General features: G+C 34.6%; 3 protein-coding genes and 2 long non-coding RNA genes across 5 annotated transcripts; 2 read left to right on the top strand and 3 right to left on the bottom strand.

The window, feature by feature from the left end:
- Positions 1-1,033: 1,033 nt before the first annotated feature.
- LOC132046963 (protein trichome birefringence-like 19) lies at positions 1,034-4,468 on the bottom strand. The gene is made up of 2 exons (XM_059437820.1): positions 3,943-4,468; positions 1,034-2,020 (listed from the first exon to the last, which is right to left on the bottom strand). Exons 1-2 carry the CDS (start codon positions 4,429-4,431, stop codon positions 1,226-1,228), a joined length of 1,284 nt encoding a protein of 427 aa, XP_059293803.1. The 5' UTR covers positions 4,432-4,468; the 3' UTR covers positions 1,034-1,225.
- An 897-nt stretch (positions 4,469-5,365) lies between these two features.
- LOC132048345 (protein trichome birefringence-like 19) lies at positions 5,366-8,413 on the bottom strand. The gene is made up of 2 exons (XM_059439253.1): positions 7,141-8,413; positions 5,366-6,489 (listed from the first exon to the last, which is right to left on the bottom strand). The coding sequence occupies exons 1-2, from the start codon at positions 7,996-7,998 to the stop codon at positions 5,722-5,724; spliced, it is 1,626 nt and encodes a 541-aa protein (XP_059295236.1). The 5' UTR covers positions 7,999-8,413; the 3' UTR covers positions 5,366-5,721.
- Positions 8,414-11,484: 3,071 nt separating this feature from the next.
- LOC132048346 (uncharacterized) lies at positions 11,485-12,655 on the top strand. Its single transcript, XR_009412951.1, has 2 exons — positions 11,485-11,674; positions 12,391-12,655. It is a non-coding gene; the product is annotated as an uncharacterized LOC132048346 (long non-coding RNA).
- A 3,938-nt stretch (positions 12,656-16,593) lies between these two features.
- On the top strand, positions 16,594-20,483 carry LOC132046965 (uncharacterized). Its single transcript, XR_009412795.1, has 3 exons — positions 16,594-17,267; positions 17,444-19,576; positions 20,356-20,483. It is a non-coding gene; the product is annotated as an uncharacterized LOC132046965 (long non-coding RNA).
- LOC132046964 (uncharacterized) lies at positions 19,475-20,478 on the bottom strand. The gene is made up of 2 exons (XM_059437821.1): positions 20,112-20,478; positions 19,475-19,786 (listed from the first exon to the last, which is right to left on the bottom strand). The coding sequence occupies exons 1-2, from the start codon at positions 20,476-20,478 to the stop codon at positions 19,755-19,757; spliced, it is 399 nt and encodes a 132-aa protein (XP_059293804.1). The 3' UTR covers positions 19,475-19,754.
- Positions 20,484-23,501: the final 3,018 nt, after the last annotated feature.

Here is a 23,501-nt window from a genome sequence, read left to right on the forward strand (position 1 = left end):
AGCAGTAATTTAGTCAAATTATCTATTTTTGCCTAATAATTAGTACGTGGCTCTTTTCAAATTTTCCTCCATATATGTCATTGTATTGATCAAATTTGAAACAAAACATAAGTGGATGTAGTTTTTTTGTTTTCTTTTTTAGCATCTAGACCAATCGTCCCCTGCAATTGCAAGAGAGGTCATTTGGTAGTTGGTTAGAGTTATGCATGTATTAGTAGTATGAGATTAATTATGAGGTAATTCATGTATTATTTTATGTAGAAATTAGTTACACATAATTTAGTTATTCATGGTTTCTACAATGTCTAGTTTTAGCAAGCAGTAAGAGGTCGTTTGGTAGTTGGTTAGAGTTATGCATGTATATTAGTAGTATGAGATTAATTATGAGGTTATTCATGTATTATTTTATGTAGAAATTAGTTACAAGAAATTAGTTACACAGAATTTAATTATTCATGGTTTCTACAATGTCTAGTTTTCTAATTCAATGCCATGTTCAATTTTGTTTAATATGAAATATGCTATTACGACTTTTCTGTTATATATATATATATGATTATTAATATGAGAATAATTGATTTATGGTAGTGTTGAGTGTCGTAGTAGTGGCGGAGGTATTAGTGGTGGAAGAAGTAGGAAAGGGATAAAAAAATGGGTTGGAGTGATGAGATGACATGCCACATAATGTCACTCATCAAAATGTTAACATCATATAGCATTTGACCTTGAGCATGCGTCACGGAGGAGGGATATATTTGAACCATTTGGCTATCATCGAAGGTATTTCTCTATAGATAATATGCCGAATTAGTTCGGTATGACAATGGTATAACATTTTTCTTAAAACCAAAAACCATAATTACCGAACTGAAGTTATCAATACCCGACCGTACCTCCAACACCCCTATTTCAATTATACCAAAAACATTCCATTCCTGTATGGGCCTGTGGCTCTGTTAAATTTGAACTATACTAGCAGGAATTGCAGTCATTATCAAGTTGTTCTGCAGCACCATATTTACCCTTTGGTCAATGGGGAGAAATATCATCAGCTCTATAAACTTCAACAAGGCTTTTTTGTTAAACCACTTTTCTAACAGTGCTATGGTTACATTTTCAACACAACCATAACGATCCAAGTAACAGAGTTCCTCTTTCAATGACAGTAATCCTAAAAACAAATGAAGCAAATAAAAAAATCAGAGTACATTGTATATTTTTGCTCTCATTGAAGCTTTTCTTCTGGGAATCTGGTGCCCTCCATCTTGAACATATGAAACAAGAAATCAGCCCAAGAATCAATAGGACCAGGCAAGCACCAATGAACACAATCATTATACAATACCACATTTGCATTTGGCCAATGCCCATATTTACTTGGATGACCATCTGGTCTCAACCACATGGCTTGTGTTGTGTCCATCAATCTGAATTTCTTCCCCTTTATCTTCCCTTCTTTCTCTGCAACCTTAAACTCTTCTACTTGGATCCTGTATTGCTCCAAGCTTTGACCCTCCAACGCTGTTTCGTTACTTCTATATGGCCTTGTCCTTACACAATCACCTCCCTTGTCCCATTCCCCTCCTTCAAAATGAGATGGTGCAAAAGTCCGAAGAATTGCCACCCCCTTAAAATTTTCTAAGTTGTTGATCGCTTTAAAAGCAGTTCTGAATGCCTTTTGGTAGGGATAGGTAAGTGGGAGTTCAGGAACATTCGGTATTCCGCAGTACCGGCAGCCGACTCGTTCGTTGTTCTCGAAATAGACACTGACCCGGGCAAACCAGTGGCCGGCATTTAAGATGACGTAGTCGTATCCTTCAATTTCGGTGGTCCATTTCTCGTCTGCTTGGTCAAGGTGAAGGTTGTAGACTCCAGTATGGCTTGGACCATCTGCATCTGCTTCTTTAGTTGACACCAAAAAGGGTGACCAATATGTTGCTAGTGTAAAGTTGTAAGTTGTGTATTTGTACTTTTTGAAAGCTTGATCTGGATTATCAGATATATCAACAGGATATTCCACCTGAAGAGAAACAGAAAACAAGATCAAAATTTTCGTACTTCTTTGATCATTCTCACTGCGATTTTTTAAGATTAGCTTAACGCTAATTCAGGCACATGCAGTGGCAAGCAAGAATCCAGGTTGTTCCTAAGTGATTCTCGGGGATATTATAAAGTGTTGTATTAATTGACTAATATAAGTACCGTGGTCATGGTTGTTAACGATTTAGACAAATAAATCTCTAGAAGGGCACAATTATATTTTAACAAGTTACAAACCCACGTTACCAGGCTTGGGTTCTCTAACAATGTGTCACGATACATTATTTTAAGATATATACAGACTACTTAATGGGAAAAGCTCTTTGGATCTAGCTAAATAGTCCCCCCTATTGTAACAAAAGAGACTTTCTGAGGATTCACCTTCGGGTGTGGCTGAGTTGGTTTGAGGGGAGGCCTCCCTAAGGGAGGTCGCGGGTTCGAACCCCCCTAATGCCTTCTCAGTCGAGCCTGTCGCACAGGGCTTGCCTAGTGCGGTTTACATCCCCTGTGGGGTTTGCAGGCTATTCCACAGTGGGGGGTTTACCCAGTGCGCACCCGAAGGGTAGCGGCTGCGGGTTTTCCTGGAGTTTCCAAAAAAAAAAAAAAAAATGCAATATGACAAATTTCAGGCCGGCCCCCAATGTCCCCCCTATGGTCGTAGGTCTCTGTTTTTCTTTTCGTAGTAATTTTATATTTATCTTTTTAGGGATGATTAATAATGAAATGAGAAAAAACTTTTTTGGACTAGATGAACCAACTTTAAAAGGAGAATGACTATGTTATTATGAATTTTATTTTTACCCCAAATTAAAAGGAAGGGAAGAAAAAAATTTAAGCTTACTAATTACAATAATTTGTAGTTAATATTATTTAATTGATAATGGTTTATGACTAGACTGGCATCTACTTTGAACAGTTTAGATGAGATTCAACGACGTCGGACCGTGCCCTATCACATTTGGGAAATTTGCACAAATTCGGGGTGTTCCTTAATTTTTGCCCCTCAAATTGTTGGTCTTTAATTTTTTCCCTTCGGCACATTAAGTGGCCGAAAATAAGCCCGAGATTCTGGGTTCGAACCCAGCAGAGCATATAAAAAAAAAATCGCAAGATACAATTTCGTAGCAAATTAGGCCTATCCGAGCAAAAGTTGTAGAATCCCAGCAGAGTAAAAAAAAAACTTCATAAGGCAAGTAAAAAAAAAAATTCGTAAGGCAAGTTATGCCTTACGAATCCCTAAAGCATAGTTTTTATATGTAATAGTTATGTCAGGCATAACTTTACCCCTTGTCCAACATAACTTTTGTCTTATGTATAACTTAGAACTACAAAAGTTATGCCTTATAAGGCCTAACTTTCACGAAACATTGCCTTGCGAAATTGTTTTTCCTTTTTCACGAAACATTGCCTTGCGAAATTGTTTTTCCTTTTACTGAGCCGAGTTCGAATCGGGTATTTTCGACACTTTTTTAAGTGAAGGAAAAAATTAAAGACCAGCAATTTGAGGGGCAAAAATTAAAGACCCATCCAACTCCCTTTTCATGAGAACAAAACTTTACATTCCAAGTCCTCCATTTTACTGTTAATATTCAATTTTCCCATTATTCCTCCACATTTTACTACTTTTCACGACTTCATTCTGGAAAGCAACAATCGTTGACCCATCAATGGCGTCTTCCATGAAATTTCAACTAAATCTTGAAAATTACTAGCCTTAGGTAGACCAAATCTTCAATTAACCCTAAATTATGCACTCAAGTAGCTAATCCAAGCTAGAATTTAACAAAACTAAGATAAATCATAACACAATTTCATAGAAGCAGTAATTCACCACAGATCAACATCTAGAAGATAAAACTTCAACTAAAATTAACAAAAAAAGTGTAGAGAAGAAAATAATACCCGAGCCAAGAGGCAAATCAAGGACTGCATTTGATTTCTTCCAACTGAATCACCGACAAGTGCCAAAGACTTATTTCTAACCATATCCAAAAACTGAAACGGGTTAAAAATAGGCAATTCACACCCATTAGGCTTCCATCTCCACTTCAAATAATCACTATCTGGTCTTCCATATTTCATACAATTTTGATGCTCATGGATTGCATAACATGTCATATTCGTGTAATATGGACCATCCGGATTCCAAACCCATTCTCCAGTAAAAATATCACATGTCTCTGGTTCTTTAATCTTTATTTTTTGCTCTTCAGCATGGTATGTGGGTGAAATTTCAGATGGATATTGGGTTACTAAATCTGTTGGGTACCAATTAAATGGGTGATAAAGAGGGATTAGACCAAGAACTGTAACTGCTAAAACTAAAATTAAGAATATTCTTGGGGTTCTTTGGGTTGAAGTACTGGAGTATTTCCCAAAGGGAAGCTCCATTTTAGGGAAAGTGGAGATGAGAGAAAGGAGAGAAAAAAAGTACTTAATAAGTTGTTAAAAATACAAAGTGGATGTAATGAAAAGGGGACCAAGTTGCACATGTATGTTGACTCTGGGAACGTGCAAATCACATATTTTAAGGTTATTGTTTTCTTCTTGGTAATACTAAGTACTAATTCCCCGTTAGTTAGCAGCTATAATTTGGATCCTAATCACTACAGATCCATGATTTAAAACCAGTAAGTAGTAATAAGTACAGTCTAATTATAGCACACACACATAACTATACTTCTACTTGAAAGGTAGTAATCCAATCCTCGTTAAGGGTCTCATTCTCTTAATTTATAGTATTAGATTAATAAGGGGACCCTAATAATAATTGAGCTAGTAAACATTCACTCGTTAGTAATTATTAGTATTTGCAAATTTATGATTCTGTTATGTGCTACATGATCGACTATGATACTTTGTTTGATTACTCAAATGTCCAACTAGAGTAATGCAAAAGTCTCAAACTGTACATTGTTTTTTAGACTAGCACTAATTTCTTAAAAATGACTTTAGCTGTGTCCCGAAGCTTCTGCGTATATGTGAAACACAGGGAAGAATGCAATGAAAAGAAATTTGGTGGTACAATATGCAATTGTGTTGGTACTAGTGTCGGTGGTTTGGGTGGCTCATATATACCACTACTACTCCACTAGGGTTCTAAAATATTATATTTGGCGTGACGTGTGGTGGACCGGTGGCTATTAGTTGTCTCCAGTAGAGAGGTAACTAAGGACACGTTTTCATATTTTATTTTGCCCCATCATAGTAACAATTTTTAATTTATGGATAGATCTAACAACATGCTAAATTTTCAGGATCAGAAATTACTAGACCAAACTTTTAACGAATAACAAATAGTACTAATTTCCAAGTAAGAGGAATACTGTGTAACGAGATAAAACCTCATCTAATACATTTTATTACACTACAAGAGAAAAATATAATATGGAAAAACCAGAACACTAGAACTCCAAACAGTAGAACTATTGTAAGTTGTAGTGTTATAGATATGTTGCTCGAATAAAATGGAAGAATTCCAAAAAATAAATTTACAGAAGTATTATTTGCAAATGCACGTTCTTTATATTTTTCTTTTTTATTGGAGCAATTTTCTCCTTCTAACCAAACAAAAGAAAGAAACAGGAAGTGAAAAAAAAAAAAACACTTAAGTACCAGATAACAAGAAAAAAGATATTTTCTTTCAACAAATCCTAATAGATAAGAAAAAATTAACATAAATTATGAATCTCCTACTTCCCTTTTCAACAACTCTACTAAGAAATCATTCCAAGCATCAATTGGTCCCGGTAAACACCAATGAACACAGTCATTAGGCACTGTAACATTGGGATTAGGCCATCGACCATATTTACTAGGATGACCATCTGGTCTTAACAACATAGGTTGTGTCGCATCAAACAACCTAAATTTCAACCCTGTTCTTCTTCCTGCTCTTTGTGCAATCTTTAATTCATCCAATTGAATCTTGTAAAACTCCAAATTGTAATCTTCCAGTACCTTCTCATTCTTCTTAAATGGCTTAGTCCTTGCACAATCTCCTCCTTTATCCCAAGGCCCATTCTCAAAATGTGATGGTGCAAAGGTCCTCAAAAACGTTACACCTTTATAGTTTTCTAGGCTATTAATGGCACGAAATGCTGTCCGAAAAGCCCGTCGATAGCTGAAATACGATGTTACATGGCTAACGTTGGATTGTGGACAGTAGAGGCAGCCAACAAGGCGACGATTTAAATAAAACATTGTTGGACGGAAGAACCAGTGGCCAGCAGAAATAATTACATAATCGAAACCTTGGATTTGGTTCATCCAGAATTCGTCGAATTCGTCAAGATACAAATTGAAGGGTTGTGTGACATCATTCGGATCAGTTTTTTCAGTTCTTACCAAATAGGGTGCCCAAAACATGGAAATGTTGAAGTCGTAGTCTTTGTATATCCAACGTCTGTTTTCATCTTGTGTTTCTGAAATATCCTCGGGGTATACAACCTGAAAGAAAATACTATAAAAGTTTCAACATATGAACTATCGTGTCTTAGATTTTATACTGTTTGAAAGACTTGAATAGTATCTCAAAAGGAAAGAGTTCTTCATTGATTAATTAAACATAATTTTTTTCTTTCATCTTAATGAAATTGTCTTTTACTAAGCTAGTAAATAAAATTCGGCTCGTACGCATGAGAAATGAATCGAAAGGCAACAGTGATGAATTTGCCATTCACCCTATACACGAAATATACATTATTTTGATATTTCCAACACGCACCAAAATCATGCAGGCTAAACACTATAAGAGGTTTTAATTCGCAAAACTTCAATTTTGTGTTTGACTTATTGTGTTCCTCAACTATCAAACCTTAAATTTGGCGGTATTTTATGGGCATTCTATATATTGTAGTATAAACTGTATTCAAGATTATTGCAGTTTCTTTTTGGACGGTTGTAGAACGGCCACTTCGAGGAGGTATAGTAGGGTGGGTGGTATGGCTCGGCTTGCGGCCAATCTTCATACGGGTGTTAAGACCAGCACTAACTTGCGTTGAAATTTAAGTCAGCACAAGATCAATGGAATTTCAACGACAAAATGAATGAGTTAGAATTAGGATTATTTAATGAAAACGAACAATAATGTGAGCTTACCCTGGACAAGAGACATATCAATGACTGCATATGATTTCTAGCAACAGAGTCTCCAACAAATGCAAGAGACTTGCCTTTAACAAGTTCCAGGAATTGAGTAGGGTCAAATATTGGCAACTCACAAGCATCAGGTTGCCATCTCCACTTCAAGAAGTCCGTATCAGGCCTACCAAATTTCTGGCAATTTTGATGTTGTTGAATAGCATAACATGTATCATTTGTATAATAAGGCCCTTCCGGATTTTTCACCCATTCCCCTGAAAATAAGTCGCAGGTTTCACTATTTGATACTTCAGACGTCAAATTTCTAATATCACCATTTTTAGGTGGGTTCTTCTGATCTATTTTTTGTGGGACGACTTTGGGGACTGTAAAATCACGTTGACGATGTCCGGATTTTTTTCTAGCACGTTGATCACGTCTCTCAAGTTTTTTTCTAGGTTCAGGTAGTACTTTTTTATCCGTTGTGTCACTTTTTGTCACAAATTTTGTACTTTTCTCATCTTTTTCCGGTAATTTATCGGGTTTTTCTTTTTCTTCTTCTTCCTCTTCTTCTTTTATGGGCACGTTACAAGGTTGTGTGGGGACGTCCTCCACGGGACATGGATGATTAACTTGCAAATCATTATCCAAATGATCAACGGGCTGAATTGTATCTTCTACAGGTTGAATTGTATCTTCTGAATTAGAAGAAATAACTTCGGAGATTTTCTTTTGAGAAGAATAACGTATAGAAGGGTAGTAAATAGGAATAATTGTGAAAAGGATTGTAATGGCAACAAGAGGAGCAAGTTTTGGTGCCGTCTTTCTTCGTGTTTGTGGTTTCCCTATTGGAAGTTCGGAGGATTGGAACTTCATGGAGAAAGCTTTGTATGGGCATAAGCAAAAAATTACGAGAAACTAAAGTAAGAGAGGGAAGAAGAAGAAGAAGAAGAAAAAAGAGAGGCAATGAGTAAAGAAAATATTAAAGAAAGAGAGTTTATGAAATATACGAATCTTGCGCTAACTTCATTAACAAAGTGATGGCCATCTCTTTACCAAATTTAGTGACACCGTAAGAGACAAAAAATAAATAAATTGTGTTGATATGATATATAGCATTGAATCTAGTACACATTTTTATGGGATACTTATATTTCTTTCTATAACGGTTGTAACTATACATGCTAGCTTAATTTTGTACGCCTTAGATTCTGTGAGGTATCTCCGATCAGTATATACAGGCATGAATAACGCTGCTCAACAAAGCTTATGTAAATAAAATAAAATTATTGTAACTAACCTTTCTTTGTGTCTATCTATATTTCATGAGATACTTATCTCTCAAGTAAGAATTTTCGATTTCAAAAGAAAAGAATGAAAGCAAGGAAAAGGAATTATGGGTTTGTCTGCAAGTAATTTGTATTACCAATAATTTTATTGACCTAATTAGACAAACTTATTTTACGCTTTTGATTGGGGAACTTACACAAATGACTACATTTTGAGGGTTTTTTTTTTGTTAAGGCATAGCTTCACTTTAGCTAATTACATTTCGTAGCTACAGTAGATTGTATTCGCATGCTACAGTAAATTGTATTCAAAATTCAGCTGAGTTAGATTTTGCTATATTCAAGTTAGATTTTGTTGTATTCAAGTCAGATTTCGATGTATCCAAGTTAGATGTATTCAACTAAGTTGTATTCAAATGAAATGTACACTCAGATCTGAGGATACAAGGAAAATAATACACTCAAATTTGAGATATATCACTACTAAAAAACTGCCAAAATTCGACGGACAACTAACCGATGGACTGCGTCGCTTTGAAAAATTGACAGAAACTGACGCAGTGCGTCGGTTTTGTGTATTTCTAATTTTTTTTTTAATTAAAAACTCGACGGAAAACGTCGATTTTTTTCGCAGAATTTTAAAATTATATTTCCACCAAATTCTTTGTACAAAAACTGACGGACAATGTCTGTTTTAGTTTTAAAAATATATTAAATAATCTATAATTCATTTTGTTTTTTAAAATATTAATAAACAAATTTTTTTAAGGAAACCGACAGACTACGTCGGTTTTTAATATATATTTTTTTTTTGTCAAAGGCAGGTCAACTATTTAAAAAACCGACGGACCGTGTCGGTTTTGTCCGTTGTTTTTTTTTTTTTTCAACAATATGGCCAAACGGGTTTGGAAAATCATTTCCCATCTTCCCCGGAAAAAAACCCTTCTCTCTTAACCCTAACCCGCCGCCCACCCCCGCCACCTGCCAGCTGCCGCCCACCCGCCGCCACCTGCGTAGCCCACCCCCACCTACCCCAGCCCCGTTTTTAACTTGTAAATTGAGGTTAGTTTCTTTTAAATTAGGGCTTTTAAAATTCTTTCAATTTTAGTTTTATTTGTAGATTTTAGGCCTAATGTTACTCTATTTAGCTTTGTTAAACATCATTTGTAATGTTATTAATGTTGAATTTGTGAAAAAATGTAAACTTTATTTGACTAGTTTAACTTTTTTTTTTTTTTTTGTGCTTGAGATTGTGCTATATTTTATGTTCATTGTCAATGTTAGCTTAGTTATCATTGTTTGTAATATTATTGATGTTGAATATGTGCAAAAATGTATACTTTATTTGACTATTTTTTTTTTTTTTTTTGGGATTGTGCTTTTTGTTAGAATCCATAAATTATTAGAATTGTTATTGAGCATTCAAAATTAGAATTGGTTGAGATTGTGCTTTTCAAAGTTAGAATTGTTAAGTTATAGTATTTCTATAACCTCAAAACTAAAATGTAGACTTTATTTGACTAGATTTACTTTTCAATTTTTAGAATTGGTTGGGATTATGCTTTTCAAAGTTATATTAAAGTTAGAATCCATAAGTTATTAAAGTTAGAATTGTTATTGAGAATTCAAAGTTAGAATTGGTTGGGATTGTGCTTTCCAAGATTAGAATTGTTAAGTTATAATATTTATATAGCCTCAAAACTAAAATTTAGATTTTATTTGACTAGATTTAATTTTCAATTTTCAGAATTAGTTGGGATTGTACTTTTCAAAGTTATATTAAATTTAGAATCCATAAGTTATTAAAGTTAGAATTGTTGTTGAGAATTTAAAGTTAGAATTGGTTGTGATTGTGCTTTTCAAAGTTAGAATTGTTAAGTTATAATATTTCTATAACCTCTAAACTAAAATGTATACTTTGTTTGACTAGATTTACTTTTCGATTTTTAGAATTAAAGTTAGAATCCATAAGTTATTAAAGTTAGAATTGTTATTGAGAATTCAAAGTTAGAATTGGTTGGGATTGTGCTTTTCAAAGTTATATTAAAGTTAGAATCCATAAGTTATTAAAGTTAGAATTGTTATTGAGAATTCAAAGTTAGAATTTGTTGGGATTGTGCTTTTCAAAGTTATATTAGAATTGGTTGGTATTGTGCTTTCTTAAATTATTTTGATGTTGAATTTGTGAAAGTTATATATATATATATATATATATATATATATATATATGCTATTTTTATTTCATTGTCAATGTATTTGTGTTAGCTTGGTTAGAATTAGTTGGGATTGTGCTTTTCCAAGTTATATTAAAGTTAGAATCCATAAGTTATTAAAGTTAGAATTGTTATTGAGAATTCAAAGTTAGAATTGGTTGTGATTGTTGTAACAACCCGATATTTTTTTCAAGTGTCTAGAATGACTTCTTTATTTGTAGCTTATTTAATTTTAGCAGGTTTCGTATCGAAGCGGATATTATATTCCTATAATATATATGTAGATTATTATTAGAAATATTATATTTGTTTATGATATAGTATATGAAAGGTGCATGAATTAGTTAAGTTAGGGAGTGAGTGGGCCAAGCCCACTATTCTGGTTACTGTGCACGTTATATTTTCAAAGGGTAGAGGGAAAATACAAGAAAAAAATTATTAACTTACTTCTAACCTAAAAGGAGAAAAACAGACGGACAGAGAGCATGAAAATTGCTGTGCAACTGCTAACACGGTGAATTTTTCCAAAGTTAAAAGATTCAGGTACATAGCATGTTGTTGACTTTGATATTTAAGAAATCATGTTGCAAGGGATTTTGTCTTATTATGAAGAATTGTGGGATTGGCAGAGAGAGTGGGGTTCAAATTGTGAAATTGCTTCTTTTTCTTTTCTGCAATTCACGTGCAACCATGTAGTTGCTCACTTTTATTTCTTTGCTCATTTTGTTTCTTTCTTTCTTTTGTGTTTTCCTTCACTGTACTCGATAAACATTATTTATTTTGGGATGTTGGGAGTGGAACACATACATATATAAGTATATTATACAATTATTTGTTAATGATATTGAGATACAAATTTCACTTTTTTAAAAGAATCATGGAATCAAGGTATAGAATGTTAAAATTTAGTTCTAACCTAAAATTATAGGATTAGTTTTCCTAGGCTAATTTGGACTATTTATTTATGGTATTGCATAGATTGAGGCTATTGGAGTTTGTTTGAAGGAAATTTGGCACTTTCGGAGAGGTTGCATTCCGGTTATAAGGCAAGTGAGGCTTAAACTCTTAGTTTACTTGCTTTTCATAAAAAGCATATGATTGTGTTGTATGTATGCATTTAAACCATTTAGTTCGTGTGAGTGGGCAAGCATGATCTAAATTGGATAATTTTCAAGTTTCTAAAGTAATGACCGTATGAGTCCTTTAGCGTAATTTCGCTTACATGGATACTATTTATATAAATGTAAAGTTTAGAAGTGGTATTGATTGGATGTGTGTTACACTTATCATATCTTCGTAGAGGCACACTTCCATAGGTCCCATTAATGTTCGTTGAGAGATAGATGCTAGAATTTAAGTGACCGGGTAAGATGGGGGTAAATAATGCCCTCTCCGGAAGACGGGTAAGACATAGACGAATACGTACTATGTCCCGTGAGCATAGATTCGTATTCGGTGTAGTGCATCTATTGCTCGTCCGGTAAGATGGGGGTAAATAATGCCTCTCGGAAAAACGGGGTAAGACATAGATAAATACGTACTATGTCCCGTGAGCATAGATTTAGATTTAGAGTATTTCATGTCTTGCTTGTTTCTCGCTTCATGATTTCGTTTAGCTTCGTTGTTTGTATATATTTAATATACTTGTACCGTGTAATTGCTTTTATGCATTATCCGAGATTTCAAAGACTTGCCCCGGGTAAGTGAGAGTTGATGATCTTGCTGGGTCTTTTAGACTCACGCTTGTTGATGTTGTATGTGTGCAGGTGTGGTTAACGGTGACCAGATAGCCGATACTTGATTCATTCTAGCTTCGTTCAGTCCAGTTCAGTCGAGGTGAGCCACCATTAGATCATGGCGGCCTCTTCTTCTTTAGTTGACTTAGTAGTATTCCGAGCTACGTCTCGTACTTTTATATTCAGACTAGTAGTTCCATGACTTAGACATTTTATGGGGTTTATGGGCAAGACTCAGTATTTGTATTTCGCTTCCGCACTTTTCTTTATATTATGAGACTTTGCGTATTATTCATTTTATTCGTTAATTTTTGCATGATTAGCTTAGAGGGTTCGCCTTATGGGTAGAAGCTCGTCAGGTGCCCGGTCACGGCCTGAGTGTCAGATTTGGGTCGTGACAATTGTACTTTTCAAAGTTAGAATTTTTAAGTTATAATATCTCCATAACCTCTAAACTAAAATGTAAACTTTATTTGATTAGATTTACTTTTCAATTTTTAGACTTAAAGTTAGAATCCATAAGTTATTAAAATTAGAATTGTTATTGAGAATTCAAAGTTAGAATTGGTTGGGTTGTGCTTTTAAAAATTATATTGAAGTTAGAATCCATAAGTTATTAAAGTTAGAATTGCTATTGAGAAGTCAAAGTTAGAATTAGTTGAGATTGTGTATTCTTAAGTTATATTTTAAGTTAGAATTCTTATTATAATATATTTCTATAACTTCAATAATTTGTGGGTATAGCACATCGGCCAGTCTCCTTCTCCTTCTCCAGGTGGTACACCGCCCAGTGTATCTAATTTGCGCCTTAGAGATAGCAGCTCTGAGCTTGAGTCACAGCCATTCAGTACACCAGCTCTTAGCTAGGCTCAGACCCATCCTCCTGCACCTGCACCTGAACCGGTACTGCGCATAGGCACTGGGATATCATGGTCTACAGCCGGAGATATAGATTCCATCGGTCAGGTTTTCATCGTGCCTGAAGGAGCTGGTAAGATTATATTTTATTAAGTTTTCCTAAAGTTTTTTCCATCTTAATCTTATATGCGTTAAATTTTTTAACTGCAGGTACTATCCAGGTTACGAAACCACAAAAGCCATACTGGATGTTTTTCGGAGGCTTTATGCCGATCGGTTTTATACTTCATGGGGTGAAATCCCATATGATACTCGACAAACTATGTTTAGAGAGTTTAACGTATGCATCTTATTATACATTTCATAACTTGAATTTTCCTTTATATAAATCATTTAACATTAGCCATATGATTTGCGGATGTTGTGTACATAGGATCCAATGGACAATGATAGGGTTGATGAGAACTTTGAGAGGAAGGGGAGTGCAAGGTTGTCTGATTGGTTTTCGAGGGCTAGAAAGTATATGAGGAAGCCACAATGGCTAACTGACGGACACTGGGAGCAACTTGAGGCATAACGAACTCCTGAGTTTATCGCCAAGTCTGAGCAGGCAAAGACTACCCGTGTGTCCCAGAAAGGTGGCTCTTTGCGCCTTTGCGGGTGCAAGAAGTCGGGGGCACGTGGCTGGGACAATGGTAAGTAGCTTTATACTTTTAAAGTTACCGATGATCAATATGTCATTATTGAGTTATTAATTCTTCTTTTTTTGCAGCTACGGGACAGATGCCGACTCAAGATCAGCTATTCCTAAAGACCCACAAAAAAAAAAAAAAAACATCAGTCGGATCCGATCGTATGGGTTGAGGACAGGGCTCGTGATTCTTATGTAAGTGATAATTTTATTATTTAAGTAATTATATATAAGTCTAATTATGATATATCCGTTATCTACTAAGTTTCATTTTTATATATACAGACACAATTTATGCAAGATGTGGACCAGTACAACCAACCCGAGTCGTCCTCCACCGGAATTAGAGGTAGATTTTTGGTGTAGAGCAGGTGGGGGAGTACAATAGGGTAGAGCGTACAGTCTAGCTCAAGGAACAACTTAAGTCGCCTTCGGTCAGTATTGCAAGGTGAAGGGTCTTCTCGATAAGCCGAGGGAGTTGATGGTGTTCAGGTCGCAGCTATGGCGCAGCAAATCGAAAAACTTAATCGGAAATTAGCTAAGGCCGAGGCAAAACTAGTTGAGGAAAGTAACTTCATGAAAGCGAACCTTGAATCTCTTAAGGCACAAGTTAAAAGCCACATTGCATGTAGACCATTTGGCGTGCCCCCTTCCCCTCCCCCCTCCCCGACCCGGAAGATGATGATGACGATGATTACGTAGCCCGGACACCAGATGATCAGTTGTAGTAGTTTGAATTTCATAATGGACTTATGTTAAAACTATATAGAACTAGTTAATGGTACTTTTGGTATGAGATTTAAATATTTTTGAACTTTGAAGGTCTATTTAGATCATATTTGATGTGTTTAGATAGTGTTTGATATGTTTGATTGTTACTTAGGGTGATTTTATATGTTGTAGCTCTTTTAGAATTGATTTGGAGTGTTTTAGTGTTGGTTTTGAGCAGGTTTTGGTGCTGGTTTTGTGCAGGTATGGCTGCAGAAAATGCAGCAATTGCATGCATGAAATTTTTCAGAAAACCGACACAGTCCGTCGTTTTTCTGAAAATTAATTTCGTAAAATTTCCGGAAAGCTATTGACTGATCGTCGGTTTTTTATTTTAAAAATAAAAATAAATAAGTGCGTCTGTTTTTTTATAAAATTTATATTTTTTTTTTTATAAAATTTATATTATTTCTTTTTAAATTAAAAAATTAAAAAAACCGACGTAGTCTGTCGGTTTTCAAAAAGCGACGCTATGAAAACCAACAGACCGTGATAGGTCGATTTTCCGTCTGTGTCAATGAAAAAATCTGTGTCAATGAAAAAATCGACGCGGGCCGTCGGTTGTTGACAGTTTTTTAGTAGTGATACAAGAAATAAAATACACTTGGATCTTAAATACACCACCGGCAACGGCGTCGTCGCCGGTAAACATACACCGGTAAGGATCTTTATAGGAATGCACCGGTAAAGATACACTCAGACAGAGGGAGAAGATTTGAGAATACACTCAGTAACATCGCTGACAACGGCAAACTCAGCGACATCGCCGGCAATGACGAGTTCTCCATGACGGCGGCGCAGACAGAGGGAGCAAAGAACATCGCCAAGCAGTATCAATGAGAATACAGTGGTGAAGCAGCGGATATGCCAAAGCTATGAATTGTAATTAAAATGAAAATTTAGCTACAGGCTGTAATTTTTACAAACTCTAGCTATTTACGGTAAATAAAAGCATATGTTTGCTCTTTCGCGTAGTTATCCCCTTTTGATTTGTCATGATTTATAAGAGTAGAGACGTACACTTAAGTATATGAGCATTATTAGTGTTTATTAAGTGTTATTAAGGTTTCTCTTTATCTGTTACAAAAAGTAAATCAGAGGACAGAATTGCTATGCAAAGAGAAAAAATGGTTCTTATAAAACTTTCATTAAAAGTAAAACTTTGAGAACTTTTTATAGAAATTCTCACCAATTGTTCCGACAAATGTTTAGTAAATGACCCTTTTTATTTCTCTTATAACTTATGGACCTTTTAGATCATGGATTAAAATTTTGTAAGTTATTACAAACGTTAGACAATAGTTTAATGTTTTATTTGTAACGTTCAGAAATAGATGAACAAACATTATATGATAGTATAATGTGTTGTCAAGAAGGATAATGTTAGAGTTATATTTACATAAATTTTGAAAATAGGGGGAAAAATTAATTATAACCTAATAAAAGGGTAAATCAGCCCAACAACACGCGAGGAAAACATTGGGTCGTACTCGAAATATTCAGAATGAATGAATTGGACCTACTATTATGGAACAATCAAATGAATCTTTTTTAGGCAGCTAAACAGTAAACAATACACTTACGAGGATGGCCCTCTAAAATCAAGATAAAGAAAATCAATGAGAATGTATTTTAGAATTTTCTGTTGTGTATTTCATACGTACTGGTACCATGTATTTATACAAGAATGAAAAAAATACTGAATAAGAAAAATATTTATCCTATACATTTTGTCCTATTTCTATTGGCTAGTCTAAATAACAAACTTAACAAATTTGAATCTATCATGTGCATTGCACATGCCTTCAAGAAGCCTTTATCACAGCTGGTTGACAACTGCTCATTTTCAATCCCACGGTCTAGATTAAATCCATCAAGAATTGTTGTGTGTGGCTCTGATCTTGTACACATGTCTTTTGAGACACATAAAACTATTTCTCGATTATTCTTAGGTTTCACCATCACTTTCCATTTTCCATTACTCCTTTCTTGTTCATTGTTTTTAAGAAAATTTGGTGAAGTCAAGGATGATGATGGAGAAATTTTCATTCTATCATCCCCCCTCAAGTTGGAGGGGAGCAAAGTGATACCCAAATTGTAGAGATTATTCTGATGAGAAGGACCCGATAAGAATTTGGTGAAGATATAGTTGGTCTTTGGACGGAACAAAGCTTAAAAAGATCAACCCAGCCAAATACAGTTACCTAACAAAGTGGCAATCAAGTTCTACGTGTTTCGTACATGCATGAAACACGAGGTTTCGAGCAATATGAATAGCCGCTTGGCTATTGGAGTGAATCAACGCCGGAAGTGAAGGAGAATCCGATAGATCTGTAAGTAATCTTGTCAACTATGTTAATTCCGCAACTAATCTCCTCATTGACCTATATTCTGCTTCTGCAAATGACATAGAAATACTAGCCTGTTTTTTCGATTAACATGAAATCATAGAACCACCCAAGCTGATGAAAAAACCACTAATTGATTGACGCGAATCACAGCATGAAGTCCAATTGGCGTCCCAAAACGCCTTGAGAGAGAAGGAAGATAAAGCATTAAGGAAAAGGCCTTGATTTGGGAATTTCTTCAGGTAACGAAGAACCCTTAATCCCGCATTAAAATGAGGAATAGTTGGATTTTGCATGAATTGACTAAGAGTCAGTACTGTAAAAGATAAATTCGGTCTCGTATGTGTCAAATAATTTATCTCGTCAATAGGATTTCTGTAAACTGATAGATCTGACATTGAAATTCCTGAACCTGCAGAGAGCTTGTGAGAAGGATCCATGGGAGATGAGACCGAACCAAGATAAGTGACATCAAACTCATTCAACAAGTCTAAGGTTTATTTCCTTTGACTCATTATGAAACTAGTAGCTTCCCTTAGAATTTCAATGCCTAGAAAATAATGTGGTGGTCCAAGATCTTTATTTTGAATTCCTGATGAAAAAATGACTTTAGTGCTGAGATTTCATTAATAGCATCCCCTGTAATCAGTATATCATCAACATAGACTGTCACTACAGCAATAGAATCTCCAGTGTTTTTAAAAAACAAAAAGTAGTCATTAAGAGAAGCTGTAAAACCTTTGAAACTAAGTGCTCCTGCAAGCCTGACATACCATTGCCTAGAGGCTTGTTTGAGCCCATAAAGAGACTTTATCAGTCTATAAACTTGATTGGGTTGAGGGAGATCCAAACCAGTAGGAAATTTCATATAAACCTCTTCTTATAGTCCCCTTGCAAGAAAACATTGTTAACATCAAATTGAGAAACTTCCCACCCATTTTTTACCATCAAATTGAGAAACTTCCCACTCATTTTTGGGTTGATAGTGGTTATTTTGACCACTGGGGAATGTTTCATTGAAATCTATCCCTTCTCTTTATTTATCTCCCCTAATCACTAATCCAGCCTTTAGCCTTTCAATTGTACCATATGCATGTTATTTAACTTTATACACCCACTTACAAGGAATAACTTTCCTACCCTTAAGTAAACAAACAACATCCCAGGTCTGATTTTGTTGAAGGGCCTCAATTACATCTTGCATGGCCTTGATCCAACCCGGATGAGTACAAGCTTGGTAAACGTTGGTAGGTTCTGTGATTATGGAAGTAGAATTAATAATACTCTGATTAGGAGTAAAAATAGTAGGAAAAGAAATTGAAGGCGGAGGACTAGGGACTACCAAAACAGGATTCTGTGACATTGCTTAGAAAAATAGAGTTACAAAAATAGTCTTTAAGATGAGAAGGATGAACCCCAAAATTCTCCCTTTGTGACTTTCTAGTGGGTGGTGGTGGTTGTACAATGGGTGGTGAATCATGAGGGAGTGGTGGTTGTATAACACGTGCAAAATCATGAGATAGCGAAATAGAAGGTGGTGAATCAGAAAGTGATGAAACAATAGGAGAGGAAGGGTTAGTAGGTTGAATGTTAGGATCTGTATCAGTGATAGATGAAGATGGTGGTGAAAATCATTAACCATATTAGGAGAAGGAAAAAGAGATGTAGGAACAGAATGAATAGCGGAATGAAAAGGAAAAATAGTTTCAAAGAAATGTACATCTCTGCAGACAAATAATTTCTTAGTTTCTAAATCAAGAAGTTTTTAACCCTTTGAGTACTAGGATATCCAAAAAAAAAAAAAAAAAAAAAAAAAAAAAAACAAGTTTCTTTGCTCTTCAAACAAATTTTCCTCTACCTTCAGCCAAAGTACTTGCATAACATAAGCAGCCAAAGCACCTTAAAAACTGATAAGATGGTGAATAACCAAACAAAATCGCATAAGTTGTTTTTCCATGAAGAACTCTAGAAGGTAATCTGTTGACAAAAAAGGTAGGCACAGGATGCATTCTCCCCAATAAATCATTGGCAGCTTAGATTGAAAAAGTAATGCCATGGAAACTTCAAGTAAATGCACATTTCCTCTCACCCACCCCATTTTGTTGTGGGGTGGCAACACAAGAAGTTTAATGAATTATTACTTGTGTGCTGAAAAAATTGGAAATAACTTCACTTTTCCCTAATTCCATGGCATAATCAAATCTGATGAATATCACATTTGCACTAAACTGCCTTTCAACCATTTGTAGAAAACATTGGATAACAGTGAAAGTATTACTATTAGTTGCAAGCAAATAAGTCCAAGTACATCTACTATAGTCATCTACTATAGTGAAAAAAAAATACTTATAGTGATTGTGAGTAGGAACTCTGTATGGTCACCATGTATCAATATGAATTAGTTCAAAAACATATTTAGAGGTGATTTGACTGGTAGAAAATGGTAACCTAGTTTGCGTAGCTTGAGGACAAATATCATAATAACAAGTAAAATCAAGAGGAATAGAAAGGAAACCGACATTTTTCATTGATGAATATGGAAAATGCCTAAGTCTTGCATGCCATAGGTTTACATTGGTACTAACATTAGAATAAATTGGAAAAGAAACTGAAACAGGTAAAGACACTTGACTAGTAAAGCTAGAAAATGGCTGAGATGTCATGGAAACTTCATGGTTGGAACTAGACTCCTTAGGATTGAGTTGTAGTAAAGACCTTCCTTAGCTTGATCAAAAACTTGAACTCTCTTCATTAAAGAGCCCTGCAACATATACGCAGTAGATGTGAAGAAAACTGCACATTTAAATTGAATAGTGAATATATGAACCGACAGAAAGTTGTTTTTGAAACTAGGAACCTAAAGCACATTGTGCAATATTAGATCAGAATATATTGACACATTACCTCTGTGTGTGACAACTATAGAATCAGAATTAGGCAAATTTATATTGACTGGGTGCTAAAGAGGTGACAGTGATATAAAAGAGGCTGAATTAAAGCACATATGCTCTGAAGCACCTGAATCTATGATCTAGGTGCTGGAGTTAAAAACTGAAAATATTTTCCGAAGTATTTTGAAATGGTACCAGCAACTGCATTAGCATTAATTTCAGATCCTGTATTTACTTGTGAAGACTCTGGTGCCTTGATCTGCTTGACCATCTGAATAAAATGATTGAACTGCTCCTTTTTCATGAGTTGATTGATAGTATCAAAATTAATATAGTTGTTGTTCTCTGGTTCCTCTGCAAATAGAACTGCATTTCCCTTGATATTGCCTGCATATGTCTTTTCATTTGTCAACTCAAAATTATCAGAAAATCCATGTAGCCTGTAGCAATCATCCATGACATGACCTACTTTTCCACAATAAGCACAAGAAACATTAGGGTTAAAAAAAATTGCTTTTGAATTTTTAGCTCTGTTTTGTGAACCTTGTGGGTTGTTGAGCATTGTTCATCCTTGGATATTTAGTATTTGGTTTTGATCCTGATCCAGATCCAGAACCTGGAAACTTCTGAACTTGTTTTCCATTCTTATACTAATTAAAGTTAACTACCATGAAGGATGGGCTCATATAAGTCTCCCTTTGATTTTCATCTTGTAAGATTAGTGAATAAGCATGATTGATATTGGGTAAGGGGTTAAGTATTAGAATATTACCAAACCAAACCAACAAAAGTCGGGTTTTCAGCTCGGTTTTTTCGGGTTGCTCGGGTTTTTCGGGTTTTTTACATTGTCTTCATAAACATCATTTAAATTTTCTTTACCCGATCATCTATTTATTAAGAAAAGAACACAAAACGTGATGGAGATAATTGTACTAAAATATTCTTTCATCTTCCAAAGATAAATACAACTAATTTATAAGGCATGTAAAAAATGATCATAATTTTAAGTCATGCTAAAAGAAGTAGTGACTAAATATTAAAGCACACACTAAGTGCAAAATTATTGTCTTCTAGACATTTCTTTTGTTAGCATTAGTATTGATTTGATTTTTTTGAGTTTATTTGAGTTACTAATATCATTGGGCTTCATTAAATCATTCCTATAAATATGTTAAAAGACCTATGAAAAAGTTAAAGAAACTTTAAAATAAATATTTCTATGTGAAATAACTGTAATGTCGGGTTGGTTTGATTCGTTGTTAGTTCCTTAGCAAAATCAAACCAACCTTGTTAATTCCTTTTGCGTTCAAAGAGTCAAGTTCATCCCATAACCTCTTAAGTTGTGTGAAATAACTTGCAATGTTGTTAGTCCCATTGTTTTCCTTTTGATTGTCCCGCTAAACTTGTGTTCTAGGCTTGTCCAGAGTTCCTTAGTAGTTCTAGAGTATATTACACTGTCTGCAATATCTTTATAAAGTGAATTAAGAAGCCAAGATGTTACCATATCATTGCATCTACTCCAAGGATGCAAATGCGTGATGTTAAATCTGGTGAAAGATGAGCACTAGGCTATTCGGACTGATCTCTCCCAACCTTGGTAACCTCTTCCATCAAAGAGATTGTTCACAAGGGCCATACCAGGGGAATCAGAAGAGTGCAGAAAATAGGCATGGTTGGAGTCAATGACTGCAGCTGTTGGTGCTGCCTCAGTTCCAATTGAAGTTCCAGAATTGTTGTTTTCATCGGCCATTTTGATGTAGGTTGAAGAAAAGAAACTGTATCAAATTTGAAATTTGTGATTCACTGCTATGATACCATAAAGAAAAGCAATGAAAATGTTTTTTAGAATTTTCTGCTGTGTATTTCATACGTACTGGTACCATGTATTTATACAAGTAAGAATGAAAAAATACTGAATAAGAAAAATATTAATCCTATACCTTTTGTCCTATTTCTATTGGCTAGTCTAAATAACAAACTTAACAAATTTGATTCCATCATGTGCATTGCACATGCCTTCTAGAAGCCTTTATCACAGCTGGTTGACAGCTGCTTATTTTCAATCCCACGGTCTAGATTAAATCCATCAAAAACTGTTGTGTGTGGCTCTGATCTTGTACACGTGTCTGTTGAGACACATAAAATTGTTTCTTGATTAATCTTAGGTTTCACCGTCACTTTCCCTTTTACATTACTCCTTTCTTGTTCATTGTTCTTGAGAAAATTCGGTGAAGTCAAGGATGATGATGTAGAAATTTTCATTCTATCACAAGAAAGCATATAAAGGATCAAGACTTGCTTCTGAGCAAGCCCAATTCTAAGGTTGCAATTCATATGGTTTTGGACCATACATCCAATTTGCAACTTTCTATTGTAAACATGGATAAACTTTCTATTGTAAACATGAATTGATGAAAGTAAGTAACCTGTTCTGAACTGGTAAAACATACTGATAAGAGTAAAAAATATTACATAGTTAAAGTCCAAAATTTGGAATCCAAATTTAGTACTATTTGGACTCCAAATTTAGTACTATTTGGTTATTAAGGATAATTACAGTCTACATTAGCTTTTTATAGTATATAAAACCAAGTTGATTACCTAGAAAAAAGTTTTAATAAGTGCTAACTAGTTTCGATTGATTATAATTACAGGATAATATAAAAATTATTGAAATTGCAGAATATATAATTAATACTTTTTCCGTCTTTTATCCTTTGTGTCTAAGCAATCAACTCCATTTCTCCACAAGCAATGGTACATTTTAGCTGAGACAATAGCGAGCTCTCTCCACCATGACAGCTCTTTAAATAATTGGTGAATAAGTGACAGAACAATCAAAAAAGAAATGAAGGGCAGAGGTAAATCTAGGATTTCAAGTTTATGAATTTCTATATAAATCTCAAATTAATATATAGGAGTAATAATAATTGGGTTCAACGTCATATATTTATGAATATTCAGTGAATTTCTTAATATGTATTTTATAAAATCTGAGCAAAAATTATTTGATTCACGTAAACTTATACGTATAATTCACGTGAACTTATAGGTATATGTTAGCCCCGCCTATGATGAAGGGGTTTGTTTTATTAAAGAGGCTTCTGGGCTCCGGTCCACTTATTGCAGAATATGTGTCTCTGTTAATTGCTCAATCAATCAATCAATTGTTGAGAAAAAGGACTCGACATACGCAAATTTATGGTGAGGATACTAGTTGCCTCCATCAATGATGTACAAGTACCTTCACCTTCTCATGTTTATGATTTTCTTTTTTCTCCTTTTGTATTTTTCTTCATGTCTTATAGAATCTCAGCTGTACTTTTCATTAATTCTAGTGCCGTATTACAACTCTTTTTTTTTTTTAAGGTGTTCAAGAATTAATCACCTATCGCTATCAAAATAAGTAAAAAAAATGAAGAGCACATTTTATAAAAAAAAGCCAAGTTGAGAATGACGAGGGTAAGTACAATCAAAAACTCAAAATGCAAGAAAAAAAGTTTGATTAGGTGACTGATAGGCTGATGTATAGCAGTCGAATATTTCAGAAAACAACAGTATGTGCGTAGTATTTCTAGAAGTTCT

This window comes from Lycium ferocissimum, chromosome 2 (assembly GCF_029784015.1).
Source record: "Lycium ferocissimum isolate CSIRO_LF1 chromosome 2, AGI_CSIRO_Lferr_CH_V1, whole genome shotgun sequence".
In the NCBI taxonomy this organism is placed as follows: Eukaryota; Viridiplantae; Streptophyta; class Magnoliopsida; order Solanales; family Solanaceae; genus Lycium; species Lycium ferocissimum.

What these genes read in the sequence shown, in the direction of transcription:
- LOC132046964 (XM_059437821.1), bottom strand. Translation starts at nt 20,478, where the DNA reads ATGCTCAACAACCCACAAGGTTCACAAAACAGAGCTAAAAATTCAAAA. An exon ending in TAATGCTAATGCAGTTGCTG is followed by an intron (nt 19,787 to 20,111) that starts GTACCATTTCAA and finishes TATATGTTGCAG; the next exon opens with GGCTCTTTAATGAAGAGAGT.
- LOC132046963 (XM_059437820.1), bottom strand. Translation starts at nt 4,431, where the DNA reads ATGGAGCTTCCCTTTGGGAAATACTCCAGTACTTCAACCCAAAGAACC. An exon ending in TGATTTGCCTCTTGGCTCGG is followed by an intron (nt 2,021 to 3,942) that starts GTATTATTTTCT and finishes GTTTCTCTTCAG; the next exon opens with GTGGAATATCCTGTTGATAT.
- LOC132048345 (XM_059439253.1), bottom strand. Translation starts at nt 7,998, where the DNA reads ATGAAGTTCCAATCCTCCGAACTTCCAATAGGGAAACCACAAACACGA. An exon ending in TGATATGTCTCTTGTCCAGG is followed by an intron (nt 6,490 to 7,140) that starts GTAAGCTCACAT and finishes ATTTTCTTTCAG; the next exon opens with GTTGTATACCCCGAGGATAT.